Here is a 26,703-nt window from a genome sequence, read left to right on the forward strand (position 1 = left end):
TCATTTGTATTCATAATCATTTTGGTCTCTTTTATATTATGACTCTAAACCATTAATTTTTTTAGACGATGTGGGATATTGTACCCGTATTTTTTTATTCATCTATTGAGTAATATATGTCTGTTTTTAAAATTTTGTATTACATCATATGCAGGAAAAAATCACAATTTTTATTAACTAAATGTATTATAGAATAATTCAAGATAATTTAAATATAAATTCAAATAAAAATGAAAGGGAATCATATAATTATGTTTGAACGAGGTAGAAAGATTTCTTTATTTTTTTAAGTCTTGTCTCCACCAACTCACCGCAGAAGAAACAGTCTATCCGCTGGTTCGAGTTCCATCTCTGCATATAGTCCCCACGTTACAAACGCATGCTTTGGAGTCGCTTTGGCGAACCATACAGTTGTGTGCCAATCTTTTATCGGTGAGGGGATGCGAAGCTGAGTCGTTGTCTCCGCAGTAGAGAAATTGGTTTTGTAACTATCACGCAAACTTTTCCACATCGGGATATCCTCCTCCTGCGTCAGTGTGAGGTTAGCAATAACTTCCTCAATCTGATTGGCCCAAAGGGAGTCCTTTCCCGACAGTATCCTCCATATCAGTTTAAGAAGGCTTGCGTTATTTGCAGCTGTTAGGGACGGGAGACCTAAGCCACCTTCATGGGCAAGAAATTATAGTTTATTTTGAAATTATAATTATGGAGTTCCATCTTATGTATGATTTATGGGCAAGAAATGATTCTAAATTAAGTAAAAAATATATTTTTGGGTTTCAATCTTATAAATGATTCATGTGCAAGAAATGATTCTAAATTATGTTAGATTATGGGATGTTTATGTGTTCTCAAAATTTTCTAATAAATTCATAAATTTTTTGTTTAAATTTTAAATCCATTCCTGGGTTTAGTTTCTAGCCTTTAATCTTGTATAATCTAACAGTAGGTTGTTTTATGTAAGTAATTTGATAATTGCTTACTCATTTATTCTTCATTAGATCTTACCAATTCGTTTACCATAAAGTTAGAATTCAATCTGTTTTCCATAAAATTAGAATTCAATCCCTAACTACTCTCATTTTAAAACAATTTTTTTGGTCATTAGGTTCCTCTGAAGAATTCTATTATTTTTATGTATCTTCCCAAATTTATTTATTTAATTTTTTTTTTTTGACAACAAATGAACAGCTCATATGAGCCAATGTGAAGGAAAAGAGTTTACAAACAAAACATGCTGCGGTGATGTATGCGCTTGGCATGCCAAAGAATCCGCACTAACATTAGCACTTCTGGAAATAAAAGATAAAGAGAAAGACGAGAACTCCTCCCTGTCCAACTCTATGTCATCAAGGTAGGTCTTGAACGCCGGCCAGTCTTGAGGGGAAGATACCATCTTCACCAAGTCTGAACAATCTGAATAAAAAGCTACGTCTCGAAAATCATGTCCAATCATGCAGCGCAAAGCCCAAACAAAAGCCTCTACTTCTGCATGCAAAGGGTAAAGACTTTGACGGAAATTGGTGGCTCCTTTTATCGTCGAGCTATCTGTAGCGGCTGAACACACCCAACCCGTACCCGCAAATTCGTCTCCCATCCTCCATGATCCATCAACAAAACACCGGTAACCCGAGAAGACGGTAGGCAGCGACCCTACTCGTCCTGTCCCTCTATCAACAGTGGCACAAGGCATCGTAGATAGACCCTCCTCTTCCTCCTCTGTTTGAGCCTGTAACCATGTGGAAGACTCCCCCACCGCTATCCTAACAACCTCCTCGGGCTTGTCTATAATATTCTCAAAGACTCGAGTATTTCGCGCATTCCAAATATACCACATAAGCCATGGGAACGCCACAATCTGAGCACCCGGATTGTCCGTTCCCAAAAAATGATCCACATTGGCATACAAAGAGTCTGTGGGGAACGAAACCTGACCGACCGGGACCTGGGCTAAAGCCCAAGCTTGTCGAGCTAGCGGACACCAAAAAATAGCATGGTTTACCGTTTTCTCATCCGCCCCACAGCGGGCACATCCTGAATCACAAGCAATACCCCGTCTCCTCTAATTCGCCGAAACCGAGATACATCCTGATAATACTTGCCACATAAAGTGTTGTATCTTTGGTGGACACGCCACCCTCCAAACTCCCGCTAGAAGCGGAGTAATGTCCGGCCCAAAGCGAGGCACGAGCAACCCCTGTTTTGCCGACCGTTCCGAATTATACCCTGATTTTACCGAATACTTTCCTGATTATGTAAAGTTCCAACCCAACGAGTCAACCATCTGAGGGCTACCCAAAGGTATAGCCCTGATTAATACAGCCTCCTCCGGGGGATAATGCTCAAGGAGCATATCGAAACGCCAGGAATTAGTTTGACGATCAATAAGATGTGAAATTTTCAGAGAAGGGTCCTGAACCGGTCTCTTACTCACAGCTGGTCTTGGGGATTGAGCTGGTATCCATGGGTCAGTCCATATCGAAATGGAATCACCAGAGCTAACCCGTATAATAAGTCCTTTATTGACCAAAAATCTAGCTGAAACAATACTCCGCCACCCATAGGATGGAGAATATGAACGAATAGGATCCATAGGATTTGAGTTCCTATAATACCTGCCCTTAAAAACCCGCACAAAAAGGGTCTCAGGAGCCTCAATCAGTCTCCACAATTGTTTTGCCAATAAGGGAGTGTAAAAGTCATCCACATTCCTGAAACCCAGACCTCCCAACTCCTTGCTCCCACATAACTTCTCCCAGGCTAACCAATGCATCCCCCCAGACTGTCCTGAGCTCCACCAAAAATTCGCCACCGCACTAGTTAGTTTCGATGTGACCGTTTTTGGCAGACGGAAACAGGACATGACAAAAGTCGGAACCGCAGTGGCGACAGACTTTATCATAACCTCTTTCCCTCCTCTGGACAGTTGTTTCGCTGTCCACCCATTTGTACGGCTCTGTAGACGATCCCGTACGTAGGAGAACACTTTTGTCTTAGACCCTCCCAGACTCTCCGGTATCCCTAAATACGACCCCATCCCGCCCAGCGTCGAAATACCTAAAACCTCCTGCACCTCACGCTTGATTCCTTCATCTACCTTGTGGCCAAATTGAATGGATGATTTATCGAAATTGATATGTTGCCCTGAGACCGCCTCTGATGTGACCGCCGGACGCGGTCGTCTACCGAGTCGCACGGACGGACGGTCGCTGCGGACGGACGGAACGAAACTTTCTCGAGCCGAGGAATTTAGATGAGGCTTTCCTCGGACAAGGCTCGGAGATTTGAATCCAGTAAGGAAACAAACGGTGGATGCGAGAGATGAGCTGAAACGAACGAGCGGATCGAGAGATCCGGCCTTTGGTCTCGGCTTCGGTCGAGCAGTCTCGGTCGCGGTACGGACGATGCGGAAATCGGTTCCCGGAGTTTGAAGGTAAACTGCGGGAACGGCTCTCGGCAACGCGGCGGTAAGAATCCTTGGTGATGCGGTAAGGATTCTCGGTGATGCGATAAGGAAAGTGGAGTCGAAGCGAAAGTACAACGAGCGGTAGGAACCGGACGTGATACGGTAGAGATGGACGCGAAGGTGGTTTGATGCGACGACACACGGGAGATGGCTCGGCCCGTGATACGGTCAACTAGTCGATGTCGAACCCGGTTCGAGATCGGCTAGGGTTTCTCGGTAGTCAAGTCTCGGACTTGGACTAAGGAGAGAGGTGAGACAAGAACAAGATTCTCTCTTGTGAAATTTAATTCAATACTTCAAGTCTGATTTTTACAATGAGGGTTGATGCCTTTATATAGTGAGGCTTACAAATGGAGACTCTAAAACCCTAAAGACGTGGCCTTGATCTAAACCACACACTTGTCCTAAGGCAAAAGCAAAATTAAAGCAAGGGTAATGACCAAACAACGGTCATAGAAAGATCTAGACAAAATTCAAAAGGAAGGGGATAGGGTCGCCACGTCATTGGCCGGGACGTGGTGAAATAATCTTCACTTCCTTGGCTCCTAAGTCTCTCTTTAAGTGTTTCAAGATCACGAGCCAAGTGGGAACGAAGTGGAGATGCACTAGAGTCGCTGCCTCGTTAAAACCTCTTTGGTAAACCCATTGGGACAAACCCAAAGTAGGAAAAAGAGTACAGCTCCTTCTAATGGCTTAGGGGTGTCTTCACACTAGTGTGATGGTGAAGACACGCGAATCAAGCTTCCCAAAGCTGGTCAAGACTCAAGGCTCTTCATTGGTGATGCTAGCCATGAGCCATGGGGGGGGGGTGAGCTTGGGTTGAAATGTCCATTGGTGACTCGTCTTGCTCCGCCTTGATGATCCTTGGAGACTAGTTGGTACCGCGCATCACTAGGAAGACCGGTTCCAAGTTGTCGATAAGTGTCCGAGAGGCGTCCAAGTGTTGTCCGAGAGGTGGTTGAGAGACGTCCGAGAGAATCGAGTGTTCACGGCCGAGTGGTCGATCCCGTGATCACATCATTCCCTCCCTCTTATAGAAGTTTTGGCATCAAAACTTTGCTCATCACCTGGATCAAAAAGGAAAACCCAAAAATCAGCAGCATCAAAAGTTCAACCGCGGTTAATTTACCGGGATCAAAAGGAAACAGTAAGGCCTTGAGGGAAAAGGATAAGACTTCCCCGGTAAAGCCAGTGGCATTGAGCGCTGCGACCCCTTCATGAACCGTGGTTGCTTGCTGAGACTCTCCTGGATGCCAAACAAAGGTTTGATCCGCACCAAAGTTGAATGAACACGTCGCCATAGGACCATGTGCGGTAACGGCCTTGGCGCTAAGAGTGGAGAAGGATGGCTCGGTATAGGCGACTCCCAGCTGGAGCTTACTACTTGAAGTAGTCATGAACAATACCGAGTGAAAAGATCCATCAATGGCCATCTCCGGTGGCCTAGCTTGCTTGAAACTTCCCATTACTGAGCAAACTCCGGATAAGAAGTTGGTCGCGTAGGAAGACTCTTCATTGACTTCGCCTAATGCCTTGGTACGCGTATCGGGTGAGGACTCGCGCACAGTGCGATGATCCGAGCATTGCGTCTGAGTGTCGGCTCGGTTTTGATCAGGAACGGTAAGGAACTGATCGTGAACCTCCTGAGACGTCGAACTTGTACCTCCGAGTGTATGAACTTGTTGGTCTGGAGGCTCGGCTGGCTTCTCTATGATCCCTCCCGGACCAATAACTTCTTCTGGACAGACTTGTCGATAGAAATCACGTCCTAGGCTCAGCGTACGGTTAGCTTGCGTCGTTGGTGCGGCGTTCTCAATCAAGTCGGTATTCGGCTTGTTCCGCATCAAGTCACCTTGTTCCGGCTGATGAAGAACTCGGGGGACTGGTGTTGGTACAGTTACAAGGGCCGAGTGTTGGTGCCGTGATGATTCTCCCTGGGTGTAAGATCTCGCTGCCTGGCCCAACATTTCTCCAAGGTGTTGGAGTTCAGATCGGATAGAGATCAACTCGTCCGTGAAATTTGGTGCTCCGGGAGATTGCGCTGGCTTCCTTGCGGTTCGCTCCCTTGACTGAGTCCGAGAAACCACAATGCTCGCCTTGGCTTTATCTCGGTCGCGTCTTGACGGGTTGATCGGTGTTGCGCGTGGTGACCAGCTCGGAAGTCCTTGGTTCCGAGTGCGGCAAGCACTTGACTTGCTCGATGATGCGTGCGATGGAAAGGTCGGGATTACTCGGGTGCAACTCGAGTATTCCTTCCGCGGCTCTCGATGATATGCGGACGGCGTATAGTAAGAACCCAGGTCATCATTGTCGGAATCATCGTAGCGGTTCGACCTTGGCTCGCTATGGCGCACAGCTCGGAACATTGATGGCCAATAGTAGTCCGATGATCCATGCTCGTGTTCCTCTAGTTCCGAGCCTTCTTCAAAGTCCTCTTGGTACCAAGACGCGTTCTCGGTAGTCGCTGGCTCCGGATCGGCACCAGTGTGTTCGTCGTTCCATGGCTCGTCCTCGGTGGCCTTTTGCTCCGGGTCGCTGCCTTGGTACTCTTCGCACCACAGTTCATCATCGGAGTAAGGATCCGCATACTCCATACTTGATCAAAGTCAGATCAAGCATTCAGCTAACGGTCGCAGACTTGGAACTCGGTACAGTCGACGGTACGGACGGCCGATGTTGGTCGGACGACGGTACGGACGATTGAGACGGACGGCTGGTACGGACGGCCAACGATGGTCGGACGTCGGTACGGACGATTGAGACGGACGGCTGGTACGGACGGCCAACGATGGTCGGACGTCGACGGGGTCGGTCGATGATACAGTCGGCTGGTGCGGCAATGGTACGGACGGCCAATGGTTATCGAACGTCGGTACGGATAGCCGGTGTGATCGGCCGATATGGACAGCTGGGTCGATGACTCGTCCGGTGGCTCGATAGTGATCAGACGATGATACACAATACGCGATAAGGGCTTGGACGATGATACGCGGGTGATGATACGTGCTCGGGACGGTGATACGCGGATGGCTCGATCGGTGCTCGGTCGTGACGTGGCGATGGTACCTCGTCAAAGCAAAACGAATATTCGTGAGCAAAAACGCGTCCAAAAGATGATGGATAAGATATTTATCTAGGCAGTCAATGATTGAGGACAGCAACACAAGATGACAAACTATGACTAAGCAAAAAGAAACCTACACGCGCCTAAAAGTAAACTCACGCACAAAAAGCAAAAACTTTTGGGACCACAACACAAACCCAAAAGCAAACCCGCTACTTTATCGATCTAACAAGTCCTAGACAAGAACTATGACGAACAAAACTCTGAAATAAAAAAAAAAGCGACGACTCAACAAACGATCTATCGAGGAAACTAAGCATAAAACAAAAAAAACTGTCGGGCCTAACGACGCTAAAGATGAAACTAATGAACCGCAAAGACACAAAAACGAAAGCTTTAACAAAGGAAGGAGTTTCTGGGTTAGAAAGACACAACCTTTGAGTCAGGAGCTTTTAGAGCTCTGATACCAAGCTGATGTGACCGCCGGACGCGGTCGTCTACCGAGTCGCACGGACGGACGGTCGCTGCGGACGGACGGAACGAAACTCTCTCGAGCCGAGGAATTTAGATGAGGCTTTCCTCGGACAAGGCTCGGAGATTTGAATCCAGTAAGGAAACAAACGGTGGATGCGAGAGATGAGCTGAAACGAACGAGCGGATCGAGAGATCCGACCTTTGGTCTCGGCTTCGGTCGAGCAGTCTCGGTGGCGGTACGGACGATGCGGAAATCGGTTCCCGGAGTTTGAAGGTAAACTGCGGGAACGGCTCTCGGCAACGCGGCGGTAAGAATCCTTGGTGATGCGGTAAGGATTCTCGGTGATGCGATAAGGAAAGTGGAGTCGAAGCGAAAGTACAACGAGCGGTAGGAACCGGACGTGATACGGTAGAGATGGACGCGAAGGTGGTTTGATGCGACGACACACGGGAGATGGCTCGGCCCGTGATACGGTCAACTAGTCGATGTCGAACCCGGTTCGAGATCGGCTAGGGTTTCTCGGTAGTCAAGTCCCGGACTTGGACTAAGGAGAGAGGTGAGACAAGAACAAGATTCTCTCTTGTGAAATTTAATTCAATACTTCAAGTCTGATTTTTACAATGAGGTTGATGCCTTTATATAGTGAGGCTTACAAATGGAGACTCTAAAACCCTAAAGACGTGGCCTTAATCTAAACCACACACTTGTCCTAAGGAAAAAGCAAAATTAAAGCAAGGGTAATGACCAAACAACGGTCATAGAAAGATCTAGACAAAATTCAAAAGGAAGGGGATAGGGTCGCCACGTCATTGGCCGGGACGTGGTGAAATAATCTTCACTTCCTTGGCTCCTAAGTCTCTCTTTAAGTGTTTCAAGATCACGAGCCAAGTGGGAACGAAGTGGAGATGCACTAGAGTCGCTGCCTCGTTAAAACCTCTTTGGTAAACCCATTGGGACAAACCCAAAGTAGGAAAAAGAGTACAGCTCCTTCTAATGGCTTAGGGGTGTCTTCACACTAGTGTGATGGTGAAGACACGCGAATCAAGCTTCCCAAAGCTGGTCAAGACTCAAGGCTCTTCATTGGTGATGCTAGCCATGAGCCATGGGGGGGGGGGGTGAGCTTGGGTTGAAATGTCCATTGGTGACTCGTCTTGCTCCGCCTTGATGATCCTTGGAGACTAGTTGGTACCGCGCATCACTAGGAAGGCTGGTTCCAAGTTGTCGATAAGTGTCCGAGAGGCGTCCAAGTGTTGTCCGAGAGGTGGTTGAGAGACGTCCGAGAGAATCGAGTGTTCACGGCCGAGTGGTCGATCCCGTGATCACATCAGCCTCATATTGCTATAAGATCTCCAAAATAACCCCACATTGGTCCTTATCTACCCTACAGAAAAAGGCTATCATCCGCAAACAACAAATGCGTGATTGCCGGGCACTTATTAGCCACCTTAATTCCGGTTATCCTTTTTTCCCTCTCCGCCTTCCGAATATTGGCAAAGAATGAACAGATAGGGAGATAAAGGATCACCCTGACGTAACCCTCGCTTAGGAACAATTAAACCATTAGGTTGACCATTCAGCAGAATCTTATACTCAACCAATGAAATACAGAACAAAATCCAGGAGACCCGTTTGTCCGAAAAACCCATTTTACGCAGCAGAGCTTTAACGAAACTCCACTCGACCCTATCATATGCTTTGCTCATGTCCGTTTTAATTGCCATAAACCTCCCCTTGCAAGACGGATTTGTCCTTAGGCCATGAAACATCTCTTGGGCAATCAAAATGTTATCTGAGATAAGTCTACCTGGCACAAAAGCAGACTGAGTCTCTGAGACAAGATTTGGTAACACCAATTTCAACCGTTGGCACAAGATCTTGGAAATGATCTTGTACCCCATATTACAGAGGCTAATCGGGCGTAATTCCGCCATCCGGGTTGGCTTTGCCACCTTTGGAATAAGGCAGATATGAGTTCGATTTAAGCTCCTATTAAAAACCCCCTCCTCAAAAAATTGATTAACCATAGATACCAGGTCGGCTTTGACAACCCCCCAAGCCTTCTGAAAAAATAACGCAGTCATACCATCCGGCCCCGGAGCCTTATCTGGATGCATCATAAACAGGACCTTCCGAACCTCCACCTTCGTTACCGGAGCCGTTAACCGCTCATTGATCTCTTCCGTTATTACCCCATCAACCTCACTTAACGCCTCCTCAAAAGAATCTGGAGAGATTGAAGTAAAGAGATCTTCAAAATAAGACAGCAATATGGCATGCAGACCAAACATTATTTATATCATCTTCCTTCGTAGACCAAACATTATTTCTGTCATACAGACCAACTATTCGATTCCGAGCCTACCGCTGCTTTGTTTGCGCATGAAAATACTTTGTATTTTTGTCCCCCACCCGCATCAACCGATTCCGACTCTTTAGGTACCAATAAATCTCCTCATCCCTGTACGCCTCTCGCAATCTGGATGTTAGGTTCGAAAGGACCTCCTGCCCAAACGAATCATCTGCCTGAGCCACTTCCAGCTTGCTTTTAATATCCTTTATCATCTCCCTTCCATAAGGAACCTGCGCCTTCCACCACCGAGAGATTGCACGTCTACAGTTCCCTAACTTGGTGACCAAATCATGAGAATCCTGAGCGCAATCGGCCCCCAACCCGCAGAAATAGCTTCCATTAACCCCGGTTTACCAATCCAACGCCTATCAAACATAAAACACCGACGCCCACGTGGTCGTTTGGCCCCAATACTTACCACCAGGGGTTCTTGATCTGAGGCAATCATAGGAAAATATTCTGTCACCGTATCCGGGAACTGATCATGCCACTCTTCAGTACCGAGAGCCCTATCCAAACGACACCGAATCGTCTTCTTATCTCGCCAGCCCCTCCAAGACAAATAATCTCCCAGAAACGGAAACTCCAAGAAACCGCAATCCTGAATCATTCCGTTAAAAGAGCGGAAAGAAGCCGCATGTCTAAGCTTACCCCCTCGTTTTTCATGATTCCCTGTTAGCTCATTAAAATCTCCAACAACCAACCAAGATGTTGATCTTAAAGTGCTAATCCTTAATAACCTTTCCCAGACCATATCACGTTTTTTTGGAACTGGGTCGCCATAGACAAAGGTTATATAAAAAACTTTGCCATTGTGTACCGCTTCTATGTCAATGATTCTGTTGGTAGCCAATAAAATTGAAACATGAAAATCATCTTTATTATAAAATAAAGCCAACCCTCCAATACAACCAACAGGTTCCACAGCTTTAAATTTTTATAGCCAAAATGGCCTACAAATTGTTCCAAATGAGAAAAGACTGTTTTGTTTCCATTAGAAATAAAAAATCTGGCCTATGATTTTTCCATAAATCTCTGAGATGTCCAATGGTGGCCTTATTACCTAAACCTTGACAATTCCAACTTAGAATATTCATTTACTAATATTTGGTTTTGGTGGCTTGACTCCACCATGACCGCCTTTCGCCTCTTCCTGGGTCCTTATAGTAACACCATTAGCACCAGACTCATGACCGTTTGGCGGGGGACGTCTTCGTGGAGACAGAAGCAGATTAGCGTTCCGCTTCTTAGTTGAAACACCTCTTAGCACCAGAACGCCCTTCCCCTTCTTCCCTTTGTCTCCCAGATCCATATTGTTTGGCAGATCCCCAACAGCATGCGAGTCACCCTCCACATTGTCACCGATAGACTTGATAACATCATTCTCTTCAAGAACCAGCTCACTAGCTGCATCTATCAAACCAGAACCATCCCCTAGCTCACCTGTAAACTCCCCATCAGCATCATCAATAATATTGACCACATTAATATCACCACTTACAGTGTCCGACTCCTTCACACCCGCATCAGCAGTAACCGATATCACCGTACTTTCAGCCAAGCCCACTGGTACCGAAACCGCTGAAGACTGAGAGACATTCTCCTCCATTAGTTTTCCCTCTCCCATGCCTTCGTGCGAACCTAGGAGAGAGGGATCATCCTGGTCCATATCCACTTCAAAGGCGACCAAAGGAGGTTCCCCTACTGCCACCGTAGCCACCCCGTTGCAAGAGTTGGTCCATCAGACCCCTCACCTCCATCTGTGTCATCAAGGATCTGACCCTCCTCCACGAGACCCTGAACTTCATCAGTAGGACCCGAAACCTGAGCCTCCTGGACCATGACTACCTCCGCCACTACCGGCTCTTGAAAGAGTGGTTTCCGAACCTGTCGATGCTTCCTTTGCTCAAAACTGGCCCTCTGACCTCCTCCGAAACCAAAGGCAGCGAAGAGCCCTGTCGTTGTCGAGGCTGACCCCGAACTAAGCCATTCCTCCCTCTCTGCTCTTGCGAACCCGAGCTGGAGGCTCCTTTTGAGAAACCCTTCTGGCGCGACAAGTCTCCCCGACCATGCTCAGACTGAGTCCAGGATCCACCAAACTGGTGTCCACTGTTTCCTCTGGACGACCCAGCCTGACTCGTATTTCTCCTCCCCTCAGCCATGACTGCACCCTTATAGCTCATAAATTGAGCTTTCTCAGGCTGATCCACCCTAACCATCGAACCACCTTGGGCCACACCTTTAGCTGCTGGACAAACAGTTTCATCATGGCACAGACTAAAACATTTCTTGCACCATCCATTGACTTTCTCATAGTCCAGCTTTACAATTGTAACTTTTCCATCAAAAAACTCAATGTCAAGCTCAAAACAGATGGTTTTCCGCCCATCAATTGTAACCTGGACCCTACCATGGTCAACATCCACCGCTTCAACCACTCCCAAGTCTGATCCAATATCGCGGAAAGTGGGCTCTGCCCAAAACTGGATAGGGACATCAGATACCCTGACCTAGAACTTCAACGACGATGGATAAGAAGGATCCACCACCGGATTCCACCGCACCATCGACACCATCCAGGAGTCGAAATGAAATGGTTCCATAGGCAAAACCTCAATGATATCCGCTTCCTCATCAAAGTCGAACTGGAATTTACCAGACCCGAGATCAGCACCAGCAACCTTCCCTTCTACCTGCCAAATGCGCGGAAACATAATCAACACGGCTTTCATGTCTTGCAGCTGTGGGTTGAAACACCTCCCCACTACCGTCTTCGAGTAGCCAGCAATAAGCGCAGAGTTATCAAAGTAAGAGATCTTAACTCTACGCCTTGGTCTTGCCTCACTCTCCTTCTGACCCGACAAACCCTTCCCCAAGAGACCCGATTGTGACATCTTAACCCAAGTGAAAGCACTACAACGAGTAAAAGACCAAAGTAGTAACCCCAAACTGAAAAGCCAAGTAAAAAAGATGAGCGAGAGATGTCTCACTATCAAAGCACCTAGAGCCCTTTTATAGTTTTCACCAGTCCCAAGACGCAACCAAGCCAGATCAACCAAAATAGGAAAGAACATCTGCCCAATCGCTCGAATCAGCGAGAATCCGCCAAGGAAGGAAAGAGGATCCATTCTTAAACAAACAGAGACGATTCTCCAACCCAAATCCTCAATAAATAACCAAATCAACCCGTGCGAACTGTTGCCAAAACTCATCACAACCCTCTGCAATCAATTCACAAAAGACCCAAATCTAAAAGATCCCGCAAAGACCCACCCCTGACAGTAAGACGAATCGAAAGATTGAATACCGTATGATTGAAACTCGAATCCATTTCCAAATCTCCCAAGCCATCCAAATCGGCACCCCAGCGGCAAGATTTGAACCTTAAACACCCAATCGAATCCAAATCTTCGCCCTTCCCATAGAACCGTATCCCATAGAAACCCGAGATTCAACCAATCAAGCACCGGACTTTGCAACGAGATCATGGGAAGGTTAAAACCCTAGATCCGCCGTCGCCATCGAGAGAGTTTTTTTTCCTAATAATATGATATTTCCATTCTTTCTTTTTTACCCCAAATTTAAATAGATATTATTTGAATGATTTTATATTTTTTTTTTCACGTTATCATGTTTGTTGTTAGAGTTCGCCCTAGGAAGTTCTCTCCCAAACACGAACATCGAGGCGCCGCTAATATCAAAACTTTTCGACGCGGTGGGGCTCCGGCTCGCCGGCGTTGGGAAACTTCGTCCTCTGCTCCAATCTGTAGCTCTCTTAATCTTCTTAGATAGACTTCTCATTCTTTTTTCCCCTCTTTTTTCTCCCTTTTGCATCTTCCCCAGACCTTCTCGAATTCCCTAGATATAGACGAAGGCTTGTGCATCATTAATTACAGAAGGAGGTGGAGCGCGGCGTGCTCCCATCTCCGGTACCTTGATTTTGCCTTTCTGTCGGCGGTTCAAAAGTCCCTCTGTGTATCTTCTTCTCGATCCGGAATGTATGTCGACTCTGTAGAGCCCCCTCCTTCATCGTCACTTGAGCTCTGCGAGGCAGAGACGGTGGCGATGGACAGCGACAGCTTCTTCAGAAATACGATTGTTCTCCGATGTTGGACTCTCGCCTCAAACTTTTCCCACCCTCTGAGCTTGGCAGAACCAGTTATGCTTCGACCGGAGATACGAAACTTCTCGTCACTCTCTCCGTTAAGCCGCCGTACGAATCAACCTCTCGGGCCATCTACACAAACCCTTGGTTCACTGTGGATGGGCTCTAACAATGTTCTCGGCTTGCCAACATCTCAAGGTTTTCTGCCCAAACTGCAAAGACCCAGGTCTTTCTATCTTTACTTTCTATCTTTACTTATGTTCTCCTGTAGACATTGCCTAGTTCTATTGGTTGAGCTCGTTGTCCAAAGACTGCAACAGAGAGTCCAATTGTTTAGCTTGTCTTGGATTTACTTTGTCTACGATAGAAACTTGGAATCTGCTCACCTTGTGCCAGTGTTTGTTGGGTCTAAGTACTAGAAGAATCAAGGATTTTTCAACCCTATCACATCTAGCGTGTCCAACTTTCAGTCAAAACCTTCAATCCGCACCATGTTTGTGCTACCCTCAACCCAAAAAACCATGCTTGCTCTGATTTTACCATTGACAAACCGGCTACATGCTTTGTGTGGATTTCTTAATTTCTTTGGCAAAGGGCGCCTTATGAGAGTGAACCTGCCTATACTGTTACGGTTTGTCATACATATTTGGTTTTCTCTAGCTTTTACTACCCTTAAATGGTCTGAATGTGACAGTGTGGAGCTGTTTGGTCTATTGCCCTGGACTCTACCGTACTCATCCAACGAAGCAACACAACCATCTTTCAGCATCTTCTCTACCAATCGAAGCCTATTTGGGTTACCAATAGCCCATCAGACCAATCCTGCTCTACATCTCTCTCGAGTAAACCGGCTACATGGACTTCTTAATCTCTTTGGCAAGCACCATATGAGAGAGAACCCTCTTGCTATAGCCCATCGAATCTATGCCAATGCATTTCTAGTGCTAATGTTTCTCGCTCCGGTGAGACTCTTGGTTATGATTCTCCTTTTAATGTCAAAGTGTCTTATGATCATGACTAACCTCTCTTCCGACGAGTCCCTCGTGGAAGTTATATCAAGAAACCGTGACCTCACATGTTCCAAGCGGCTTCCAAGCGCTTGTATCAAAGCTCTCATGGACCATTTTTTTTTGGCTTTTGGGAAAGCCTCTCTATGTAATCTCTTTGTAACCCTTTTAAACCTTGAGGCTTTGACCTCCTATATTTGTATTGTTGGTTCTTGAAGTGAATGAATCCATCAGTTTGACAAAGAAAAAAAACAGAAAAAGAAAAAGAAAAAAGAAAACAAATTATTTGAGAATGTTTGGAAAATTTATTTATTTATTAGAGTGTTTATGTATGCCTTTCCTAATAAAACAACACATCCATTTTTTTTAATATCCTAATAACTAGTGATCTCATACTTACTAGCAATCTAACCCTAACCAATAACAGATGATAACGCAGAAAAATTCTGAAACGACCAGACCCGGTTTTTTAATATAATAATACTATTCAACTAGTGGTCTTATACTCACTAGCCATCAAACCACAATCAAACCAAATAGTGGAAATAACAAACATATACCATTAATCCAATAACCAATAAATAATAAACCAATAATCAACGATTCAAACCAACAGATTCATAAACCAAATAACCAGCAACCTAGCAACATTCTAATGACTTAACTCTAGAAACCTAACAGAAGCCAGACCACAACAACGAGCCATTAGAACATCCTCCTCTTCATCGCCTTGATTCCATGATCACACTTTCCTTTACCTGCACCACAACACATAAGAGATGTGTGAGTATTTTATAAACACTTAAGACAATCCTCCCATCTATTGGGATATACACACAAGCAATTGAGATAACTCTAACCATCAAACAAAAATCAACAAACAACCAGGACAACTGGATCGACTGACACCAACCACTGCATCGACCGACACCATCTGGGGTTGCATCAACCGACACAAGCCTGCATCGACCAATACAAGACTCATCTGCATTGACTGACACCAACTTTGCATCGACCGATGCATGCTCGACATTTCACGAAATCCCTAATTGCATCGATCGACACCTCCACATGGTTCTTCTCAAAAGCTTCTCGTCATATCTCCATTCCTAAATCACTAAAACACGATCCAAAGCTACAAAACACACCAAGGAATCAACCACATAACACATAACACGAAAATCAGAGAAATCTCAAGCTTAGATAAGCCATGGTCCTGCACTCACCTTTGACAAAGAAGATTATGACTCTAAACCGACGAATCTACACTTATAGCAAGCTGCCACAACGATCCCAGCTACAGATTTCCCCAAGAACAGTCACAAATCTCCCAAAATCCTCAAGAACAGCTTCTCAATTTCTTTTCTCTCTAAAAATGGCTCGACTAATGACGACCCAACCTCCTTTTAAACTCGACTTAATGGTTTCCTAACCCAAAATGAAACCAAAACAACATTTAATTTACGCAAAAACCGACATTGCATCGACCGACGCACATAGTGCATCGATCAATGCACCTTTCGAACCGGGATTTCGGTTCACAGATGTTACAAATTCTAATAAACTAATAACGAATAACATAATACTAATTCTAGTAACAATCCAAAATATAAAATAAAGTCATAGAACCAGCAACCTAACATCTGTTCTAAACAACTAAGTCCCACTCTAGTATCCTATCAAAGACACAGAGCAATCAACCGAGCCTCTAGAACATCTTCTTCTTCATAGCTTTGATTCCACGATCACACTTTACATTTACCTGCAACACAACACAAAATAGAGGTGTAAGTATTACCATAAATAATTAGTGAGACAATCCTCCCATCTACTGGGCTATACACACAAGCATTAAAATCTCTTTATGTCATAATCAACAAAGAATAAAACAAACCAGTCAATATACAAAACATTTGTAACATTAGACACTGCTGAAGAAGAGTGTCGACCGATAATATGCTTTTTTTTTTTATCAACCCCTAGGTTTCCAAAACGCAGCAACATGTGCATTTTGTTAACTCGTCCGTAGAGGAATGCTTTGCATCGACCAATACAGCCTTGCATTGACCGATACAGCCTTGCATCGATCGATGCACATCCCAAAACCAAGATTCCGGTTTGTGGATGTTATAGTAACAGATCAAACAGGTTGTAGTGCTTATCAACTAGATGTGAAAAGTGTTTTCCTGTATGGAGAGTTGAAAGAGGAATTTTTTGGCCATGAGATTTTAAGGTTTGCCTCATCAAGTGGCTTTTGTTGTGTCGGATTGAGGCTCTCAATGCTTATGAGTTCTTTGAAACCTAGATTAATAATGCACCAGTACTCCTTGGATAAGAGAAGATTCTCCATGATTAAGCTCCAGTGATCATAGTCTCCATAAAACTTTGGAACAGCAGGTGTGGTGAAGTTTCCCGAATCTCTCATTCTCTCTTTAGTGTTTTTGCTCTAATACAAAGATAAAGGAAGTAAAAGCAAACACAATTCTTTGAATGATTCGTAGGTAGTGAATGGTAACACCACTAAGTGCGGTATTCAAACAAAAAATAGAAAACCACTAATATGTCACCATTCACAATTTTAATTATCAATTTGCGTTTTGTTTCATTAAAAAAGTTATACAGTATGCGTTATTCAAAACATGCATAATTACACCTAAAATATCAAAAACGCACTTCAATTTTTCAATCTAGACAATACCCTGCGTTTTTAGCAAATCCGCACCCATAGTTAATAATCTCATTTATATAATGGTAGAGCATGTTTATAAAATTAAACATACAACACACAAATATTATCATACACAATTTCGTTTATATCACTTAAAAAAAGTTGATCTTTTTTTCTTTTTCTTTTTTTTCATTCAAGTATCCATTATTATTTGAAAGTATTTTTTTATAGTTGACTTATTATTATGATTAGTTTAAAAGATTATGAGTTTAATGTGTATTTTATGTAATTAAGTTATGTTTTAGCAAATAACTTTTTTTGACAAGTTTTAGCAAATAACTAATAAATACAAATTAATTATTTGAAACAAACAATCAATAGCTTATTAGATTAGATTTATAATTATCAGTATGGTTTTCAGTAATAATAAAATTATCATATATACAAAATTATGTGCAAATATAATCAATTTAGCGATATATATATGTGTTTTTAACATATATATATATATATATATATATATATATATTTCATGAACTGCAATTACATTTTTTTTCCATTCAGACATTGTATTGTAAACCACAAATAGTTTTTTTCACCAATCAAATTTTATTATGTACCGCTTATTTTGTATAAACCGCACTTGTCCCGCAAACCGCTTGTACCGCAGTTGATCCGTACCGCACTCTAAAACCGCTTTCCCCGCACAATCGAATACGCTGTCACCATTCGGATCCGTAATCTTATTCAAACAACTAAAAACTCGCTTATATAGAAGCCTTACAAACTTGAACGTGAAAGACTCAATCAACTCCTACAAACAAGCTAGGACTTCGTAAACATTGACTTATTCAAAACACCAACATAGTGGAGACAAATCTTAATAGAACAGATATATGAAGTATCTAAGTAAATATAAATATATGATCTATTATGTGAACTCAGGGTTAATGCTGCAAATGTATGTGATACTTGTGGTTTTGTGTGGGTTGATGATTGATGAATGATGATAGAGATGATGAATGATGAACAAGTGGAATGCAAGGAGTTCAATTACCCTTATGTAGTTGTAGCATAAAGTATGTCAAACCATAATGAGTGTGATGCAAGCAATCAGGATGTGAACACTTATCTAAGTTAAGCCAAATATGATGAATGTTTTTGACTAACAACCCTAATACAGTAACGAAATGCAGAATGTAAAAACTACTAAGGCAAGATACTAAATGCAAAGTGAACAATGTAAACAAAGCTGTAATAAAACTAAACAAGAGCAAGTACTATACTAATGCAAGATAAGTAATGAACAGGATTAAACAGAAATGAAATGGATGCAACAGGAATGAAACTAGAATGAAATAGGAAATGAAACAGAGCAGATGCAGAACATGAACAACAAGAACACTGTATGGTGCTCGAGCAAGCACTCGATCGGATGCTCGATCGAGTACTAGGTCGAGTGGACAAATACGAGAAACAGAGCAAACCAAACAAAACAGAGCAAGATGAAAGCAAAGCAAACAACAAGCGATTAACAAGATTTAAACTGAGAATTCAATAGACAAAGAAGGTCGTAAGGATGGATTCATGGGTTGGACTCAAGCTATGGTCATCTAAATTGGTCAACAAACCTCAATCAAACATGAGCTATCTCTAGACAATGATCTCCTAATACATATTAATCCACTCTCATGGCAATAACAATCAAGCTTAGATACTCCTAGACTAGCTTTCACTAGCAAAGAACATATAAAAGCATGCAATAAACAACCAGATCATTTATGTCAAAAATCAAACAAAACATCTAATCTCTTAGCATGCTTAATGATAATCTCTAGATCTAGCCTATCTAGCAATTTAGACATTGGTGTGATGCTAAGGAGCTTAAGATCTAACCTTACCCTCTCAGTTATAAGGATAGCATAGAGTATATCTAGTCTAGAAGAGATCTATGAACAAACAAGCTTGACCAACCTAAACAACCACAACTCTAATCCAGCCTAAACCATCCTCAAGATCCTAGCACACTACTCACAATCACTAAACATGATGAACAAAATCATAAACCCAGAAATCAATGAAACTTGCATGATTAGATAGAGATCTACAATATTGAAGAAGAAATCAAACTCAAATTCTCGATACTTAGAAAGTTATGGAACCAACAAGTATCAAAGATTTCTTGAGTGGCTATTGATCTAAAGAAAGCAAAAATAGATAAATCCCCAAAAGAGTAAAAACTAGGTTTTTCTCTTGTTTCTGACTCTCTCTCTCTCTCACTTAGTCTGACTTGTGGGCGGCCATGAGGTACAAGGGACTTATATAGAAAAGTGGGGAAGCCCTAAAATGGCTAGATGACAAAATAGAGAGGCGGCTCAGTTAACTCGGCCATGTGCTCGGTCGAGTGCCTGGTCGAGTTGAGCTCTCTTCTGCTTCTTCCGTCCGGTCGAGTCCTTCTCCGCACACGGTCAAGTGTCTGGTCGAGTGGGCGATCGAGTGGACTTGCGGACCTTGATTCTTCAGCTCTAACTCCCTTGTTTTCTTCACTTGATAGCTTCAATCCTCTTCAGCATTCCTTCTATGCTCCTTGGGATCCAAAATCACCTGTATATGCAAGAAACTATGCAAATGCAATGCAAATCTACTCTAATGCATAAACATTCCTAAAGCTATACAATAATGACCAAACTAGATAGAAACTCATGCAAATGATGTGAATATACTAAAGTAAAACAAGGTAAAATATATGAACATCAGTATGTTCGAGTCTGTGAACGTAAATATGGTTATCTAAGAACGTTTTATTAAAGGAGATTTTCGGCTTATGCTTGTTTTGATTTTCTTTTTTTGAATTTAATGTTAAATTATATTCAAAGAAAAAATATACGGTTTTACAACTTGTGCAATTTTTTCTGAAAAAACAATTGACTTAAAAAACTACTCAAAAACCACCATTAACAGCGAGATTGTAGCCAAACCACAAAAGCCTCATCGTATCTCCGATCCCCCAACTGACCAATGGCAAGTAACTGGTCTCTTAGCTGCCGTTCGCTCCACGCAATGATGGACGATCTTCGGTGCATCACCATGCCGGCGCCCATTCCTTTCCCTTCAAATTGCATAAGTTACAGCTTGGAGCACATAACGGATAAGGAAACCCTCGACCATGGGAAGTTGAGGGTTTTAAATGTGATCGATTAGATCAGACCAAACGGAGTCGTGTATTGTGTTTTAAGTAGACCCTTTGCGAGAGCCGACCACACAGCAGAGGCAAAGTCACAGGCAAAAAACAAGTGGTCTTTGGTATATGCTTGCTTTGCTTGTCTTAGGGGTTTTATTTATATTCTTTGTAGCGGTTTCCTATGAGTATCAAAGATAGAAAGCAGTACAACTACAGATTGAGAGATCATATCCCAAATAACGCCATGATTTGGATATATCTCTCACATTGAGGGTGAACCACTGTAAATCATCTAGTGTACCATTGTTATCTCTTTTGTTATTATTTGTGTTCTTGAAGTTAAATGATACGTATTTCCTGACATATTCAATAAATTTTACATTTTTTTCTGTTACTTTCTTTAATATATTTGATATTAGAACAAATATATAATCGATAATGTGTGAATAAAAACAGATATACAGTTACTAACTCAAGAAGCGTAAATAAAATACTCATTTAGAAAGTTTCGTAAAAAACTGTTGAATGAAGTGATAAATGATTCCGAAGATTCCAAAGCTGTTAAGATGTATGTTTAACTTCCCACTTCCAGAAAAGGTAGTTTTTTTTTGTTAGAAGTGTAAATATTTTATTTAAAAGGGAAAGAAAACCTCATTATTTGGTCCCATGAAAAAAAGAAAGATATAAGAACATTGACGCAAAGACTAGAAGATTCAATGGTACCGATTCATGGATAACCACAGTGATTGAAAACCTTTCCCCGGTAGCCCGAGAAACTAATCCACCCACGTCATGTGAGATCGGCGCTTTAAAACTAATCCACCCACGTCATGTGTTGGTACAGTAACGATCAGAGCCGTGCCTACGTTAGGCAATATGAAGCCTTCGCCTCCGGCCCCATTTTAAGAAAAAACATTCAATAGCTTATGAGTTTGTTTACAATGTGAATTTACGATAAAGTTTTATTATAGAAAATAGAAACGTTCAAAGGCATTTGCAAACATGATGTTTATTAATAAAATGAGTAAATGCTTTTATTATTTTTCTCTTAATCTTCTAAGTTCTAAACGTGATGTTTTAATAAATTGAGTTTGTAATTTTTTTTTCTTTTGAAATTATTATTATTGTTAGAAATTAAAAAGAAATATTGAAATAAAAGCAATTAGTTGATACAAAGTCGGTTGATTGCTCAAATTATGTAATAATTGATAACAATTTTGAGTTGTATGAGTTATGTCCCTAACTCAATGGTAGTTTTCCCAAAATATGGCAGTTTAAAAAACACAGTTTTGAAAATTTGGTAAACAATCTTTTAAAACAAAAAATATGTTTTAGAAATAATATTTTATTTTTTTCTGATTCTTTGTTCACTAGAGATGTTATTATTATTATAAGGTTTTTTTAGGATACCGCCTCCGGCCTTCTCATCTCTAGGCACGGTTCTGGTAACGATAGCTCACTCTAGTCTCTAACAAACTCTTTCTCCGAAGTCGGCCAACACAGAGCAAAATATCCAACACAAAACAGCAAACGCTAAACATTCCGAAGGTCTCACTTGCTCCTCCGATCCAACCACCAAGTTTAATCCAAAAATCAAAGTAGAATCCAACACTAAATCAACTCCATATATAGAGAGGCAGCATCTTCATAACACAATAGAACAAAGACTCTACAAACGCCACGGCATTCCGGGAGAGGAGAAGACTCCTCAACGGTGTCAAATGCTGAAAAATTAATCACATATAACATTCTGCTTTCCATGATCCATACCACCCAAATCTTAAACGAAACCTATAGTTACAAACTTACAATACAAAACCTGTATATAGTAGTTACATACAACCAAAACACCTGCAACCTAAATATTTCATAATTAAAATCTAAAACTATAACTAACACCAAATGCCCACACTAATTGTTGTAAATCCTACACACAAAAGCGTAAGGAAATATTGTGTATTTCCTAAACTCCAAAACTTAGAGTGTTAATATATGAGTTATTGGGAGAAATCAACAGTCCCTAAATATGACTCAAAAATCCCTTGTATCTATATGAGTTATGTTGCTTTCGAGACTTAATTAAAAATAAACAATCTCTTCTTAGAGTCTTGATGAAATAGTTTGGTGTTCTTATCTAATACCATTTAATTTCGACATTGCTAGGTTCATTCATAAGAAAAATGAAAGGAGTACTTTATTTAAGTTGATTCGAATATAAAGACAATACAATGTCACCTGTAGAAATTAAATTTTTTGATACACATCCTGACTATATCCTATCGAGAAATTTTTAAAGATCTCTGATAAATCTTGAGAAATTCTCGACAGCATTTTGTGCAGCGAGATTACGAGCAGTTTCTTTTTTTTCTAAATATAGTCCGCATCCAACCAACTTATCCTCAATAAGGAAACAATATTTTCCATTGTCTTTCCAGGTGTCTTTGGCCGTCAGTTTCAAGTTCCTCTTCTGGCACATCTCATTGAGTTCTGTCATTGGATGGTTCTTGAAATTTTCTAAAAGTATTATTGGCTCCATAAATGGTTTTATCACCTATATATTTAATTTTTCAACACCAAAAAAAAAAAAAAACATATATATATATATCATAGATCAATCGATGACCTCAATAGATATTTATAGCTTATTGTGAAATATATTATGTATGTATAGTTACGTTAAGTTACCTTCCAGACGGTTTTGATGCACTCGCAGTCCATGAAGAGAGCTCCAATGGTAGACTCTACTATGTTTGCTAGAGATTTAGGTACTTTCAAAAGACCATGCGAATGTAATGGATGTTCTTTTTTTGCTTCCACAAATTCCATTATCTGCATATTTAAATAATTAGTTATATATGTACATCTCATTAATATAGTTTACATATAACACACAGCCAATACAAATGTTTTTATTTACGAAAATGTTAATATAGGGCAAGGTGTATCAAATAAAGATAACATTCATTTGCAGAAATTGACACTATAGGAGGGAATTGAAATAGAGAATTTACCGGGAAAAGAACACAAAGCTGACAAAAAAAAAATTCATTTTTATTTTTGTTTTGTTGAATCATTGAATCAACCAGATTGCAATAAGACATGATCGACGATAATAAATGGGAATTTAGAAGATTAAACACTGTTAATTACTAATGTTTTGTTTTTATTTTATTTATGATTTGCTTCTACTTTTCTTATGTTTTAGTTTTTTTTTTTTTTTTTACTTATGTAGGTAAAAAAGAAGATAAATGACTAGCTAGGGTTTAAAGAAGTGTAACTTACCTGCTCCAGAAACAAGGGTTTCTTATGACGGAGGTAGCGATAGAGTTCGTGTTTGACAGCGACCCTAGCCAATTTCTCGGTGTCTACGTTGACCGCTCGGAGCTTAGTCAAAGCACCAGGTGATTCTTTAGGGTAGCGTTTAATAAACTCTAAGCTTATGGCCGTATCTAGGACCGAATCTCCTAAAAGCTCTAGGAGTTCGTACGAATCACACTCCTCGTCAACGTAAGTAACGTCTGTGAACGCTTGCAGCAACAAATTCTTGTTTTTGAACTTGTAATTTAAGTTCTTCTCCAATAATTCGATATCCAAAGGCTCGTCCGCCGGATCGGTTGATCCCTTGGCTTCGGTGTTGTTATCTTCATTACCTTCGAAGCTGATCAAGTTCTCCAACTCATGTGGCTGTGGCAAGGATTCAGCAACAGCGTTTTTGAGTTGCGACTCCATAGAGACAAGAGGGTGTGTTTGAGGAGAGAGAGAGCGAGAGAGAGTTGTTTCGATTGTTTCTTTGCTATGTTTCGATTGTGTAAGCAAAATGTCTCTTTGCTATGTTTCGATTGTGCTTGTCTGTTGTTCTTCTTAAGTCTTCGATTATGAGTCCCTTTTATACACAGTCTTCTTTGATACATTTGTCAAGCTTTCTTCAAAATAGTTATAGTTGTCATTATTTTTATTGTGACTAGGCAAAATCATTTTTCAATATTTTCATTAATTAAATATAGTAGATTTTCATTCATTTCTAAATTATTATGATTCTTACCCAAAAAAACTTTATTATGATTGTTAAAATTTAGAGAAAGAATAGGTCATCATAACCAAAAGATTTTGACTAATTGACTACATATATATCATATTTTTCTTTGTATGACACTAATAATGATTAAATTGATTACATATATATCAATTTTCATTGTATGACACTAATTGATTACATATATATCAATTTTTTTTTATAACAAAGTTCATATTTAATGTTATTGTAAATGGCTTTCTGTTTCTTCAATTTAATTTAATTATATAACATATCTAACATATTTTAATATTAATATATATCTATTTGTTCCTACTTTAAAATTGTCTTTAATTGTAGTAGAATTGGCCCTTACATATACAACACAAAGTGTCATATATACTAATAAATACATATTCCCAAATCATCTTTTATTAATATTCATTTGTGTTGTCTATAAAATTAAATCATATCTTTTAACAAAAATTTATTGTCTCATGTTGCATTTTTTAAAATAATATGATAGAGAAGTTATATATCTTTGCAGATTTTATGATATAGCAAGTTTGTCTTGAAAAATGATTATTTAAATTTGGGAGTTAATATTTAATCGATAATAACTAACATAAATTTACCAAATATAACCAAAAAATACAGTCTACCTTCCTGGACTTACAATCATATAACACTATCACACCTGCACAAGCTCTGATACCTTTTTGGCTTATGTAGAAAATCTGGAAATCAAGAAACAAACACATCTTTGAAAGCATCACTATACCCGTAAGAGCACTATGGACTCAGACCAAAGCAGAAGTTCGGGATTGGTTGGAGACAATAAATCAACAGAGAGTACAAACAAGTTATCATGGTGAGAATCAAGACATCAATAGTTAGACTCCTCCTATACATCCGATCATTAAATGTAATTTCGATGCTAGTTATAGTACGGAAGATCAATTGGTAACAGGAGGGTGGGTTTTTCAAGACCACACGGGTAAATGTTTAACATGGGGAGCAAGCAAGTTAGGAGAAGCGAAATCATCACTTGAAGCAGAATCAAAAGCTCTACTTGGTGCTATTCAACAAGCTTGGATACAAGGTTTCACGAATATCATCTTTGAAGGGGGTTGCTTAATCCTGATGAAAAATATCAATGGACTCGCAACAAATGCTGCTATTCGAAACATATGTATGGATATATCTCTTTGGGCATCAAGGTTGAAACATAAGGAGTTTTGTTTTGTTCGTCGAGATTGTAATGAGTCAGCCCATGTCTTAGCGAAATTTGATTATAAAAATTTCGTGTTTTATTCGGGTTCTGTGTCGATGCCTCCACGGCTAAATTCAACTCTGTATCACCCAAACATTGGTTAAATTAATAAAATAACCTTCTGACGAAAAAAATACAGTAAAATAATTCAAAAATAGGAAACATATGAAGAAAATAAAAATTGTTTCAGTTTTTGCAAAGAGTATTAAACTTTTACAAATATAACTAACAATATTTGGATATATTAATTATTTAAAGTATTTGATTTTTTTGAGTCTAGAAATAATTAATACTTTTGATTTTATAAATTATAGTTTTGAGTATCATGATTATTATATTGGTCTGTTTTTTAAGGCTTTCAGATATTTTGGTTAACCGCACTACAAGAACACACGGATTTTGCGACTATGATCGGCGACTATACCCGTAGTCGTTAAATTTAGCGACCATTTACCCACTAATTTGCGACTGTTTTATGAGTACACTTACATAGTCACTATTTTTAGTCGCTAATTTGCGACTAAATTCGTTTGTCGCTATTTAGTCGCTAAATAGCGACTATTTTGTGACATTTTTTGGCGGGTCACAAAACTTAGTCGCAAAATAGTCGCTAATTTAGCGACTAAAAGGTAGTTGCTTGCGTAGTCATAAATTTGGCGACTATTTTGCGACATTTTCGGCGGGTCGCAAAAACTAGTCGCTAAAAGTTGGTTTTAAACACATTTTTAGCATTCGGAGTAGGTGTACCTATATTTGGTGACTACGTAATATAGTCACTTTTTAGTCGCTAAATATGCCTATATAATCTAAGCTCACCAATCGTTTTTCCCACTCACAGAACACAAAGCAACACAAGAAAAAAAAACGGGTCATAGAGACTTTTAATAATGTCAGGAAGTTACAATTATAGTAATTTCCGAGAGTGGATGTACAAGAGGATCGATGAGGTGACGGGAAATTTTACAGAAGAGTTCAGAGCCGGGATGGAGCAGTTCATGCAATTTGCAAATAGCCAGCCTTTTGCACAAGAAAACGGGGGTAAGTTTTTTTGCCCTTGTAGTAGGTGCAAAAACGGGAAGCGTTTTCTAGGACTAGAATTTGG

The 26,703-nt window shown here is 40.9% G+C and overlaps 2 protein-coding genes across 2 annotated transcripts; both read right to left on the reverse strand.

The window, feature by feature from the left end:
- Positions 1-307: 307 nt before the first annotated feature.
- Positions 308-3,037, reverse strand: LOC147930683 (uncharacterized). The gene is made up of 4 exons (XM_087476984.1): positions 2,269-3,037; positions 2,099-2,197; positions 1,291-1,971; positions 308-663 (listed from the first exon to the last, which is right to left on the reverse strand). Exons 1-4 carry the CDS (start codon positions 3,035-3,037, stop codon positions 308-310), a joined length of 1,905 nt encoding a protein of 634 aa, XP_087333110.1.
- Positions 3,038-22,484: 19,447 nt separating this feature from the next.
- On the reverse strand, positions 22,485-24,177 carry LOC104733628 (ribonuclease 3-like protein 3). Its single transcript, XM_010453198.3, has 3 exons — positions 23,599-24,177; positions 23,002-23,145; positions 22,485-22,867 (listed from the first exon to the last, which is right to left on the reverse strand). Exons 1-3 carry the CDS (start codon positions 24,043-24,045, stop codon positions 22,607-22,609), a joined length of 852 nt encoding a protein of 283 aa, XP_010451500.2. The 5' UTR covers positions 24,046-24,177; the 3' UTR covers positions 22,485-22,606.
- Between the last annotated feature and the right edge of the window lie 2,526 nt (positions 24,178-26,703).

This window comes from Camelina sativa, chromosome 12, assembly GCF_030686135.1.
Source record: "Camelina sativa cultivar CO46 ecotype springtype chromosome 12, ASM3068613v1".
Lineage (NCBI taxonomy): Eukaryota > Viridiplantae > Streptophyta > Magnoliopsida > Brassicales > Brassicaceae > Camelina > Camelina sativa.

What these genes read in the sequence shown, in the direction of transcription:
- LOC147930683 (XM_087476984.1), bottom strand. Translation starts at nt 3,037, where the DNA reads ATGGGGTCGTATTTAGGGATACCGGAGAGTCTGGGAGGGTCTAAGACA. An exon ending in TCAGATGGTTGACTCGTTGG is followed by an intron (nt 2,198 to 2,268) that starts GTTGGAACTTTA and finishes TCGGCAAAACAG; the next exon opens with GGGTTGCTCGTGCCTCGCTT. An exon ending in TACAACACTTTATGTGGCAA is followed by an intron (nt 1,972 to 2,098) that starts GTATTATCAGGA and finishes GGTGTCCGCTAG; the next exon opens with CTCGACAAGCTTGGGCTTTA.
- LOC104733628 (XM_010453198.3), bottom strand. Translation starts at nt 24,045, where the DNA reads ATGGAGTCGCAACTCAAAAACGCTGTTGCTGAATCCTTGCCACAGCCA. An exon ending in AACCCTTGTTTCTGGAGCAG is followed by an intron (nt 23,146 to 23,598) that starts GTAAGTTACACT and finishes TTAAATATGCAG; the next exon opens with ATAATGGAATTTGTGGAAGC. An exon ending in GCATCAAAACCGTCTGGAAG is followed by an intron (nt 22,868 to 23,001) that starts GTAACTTAACGT and finishes TTAAATATATAG; the next exon opens with GTGATAAAACCATTTATGGA.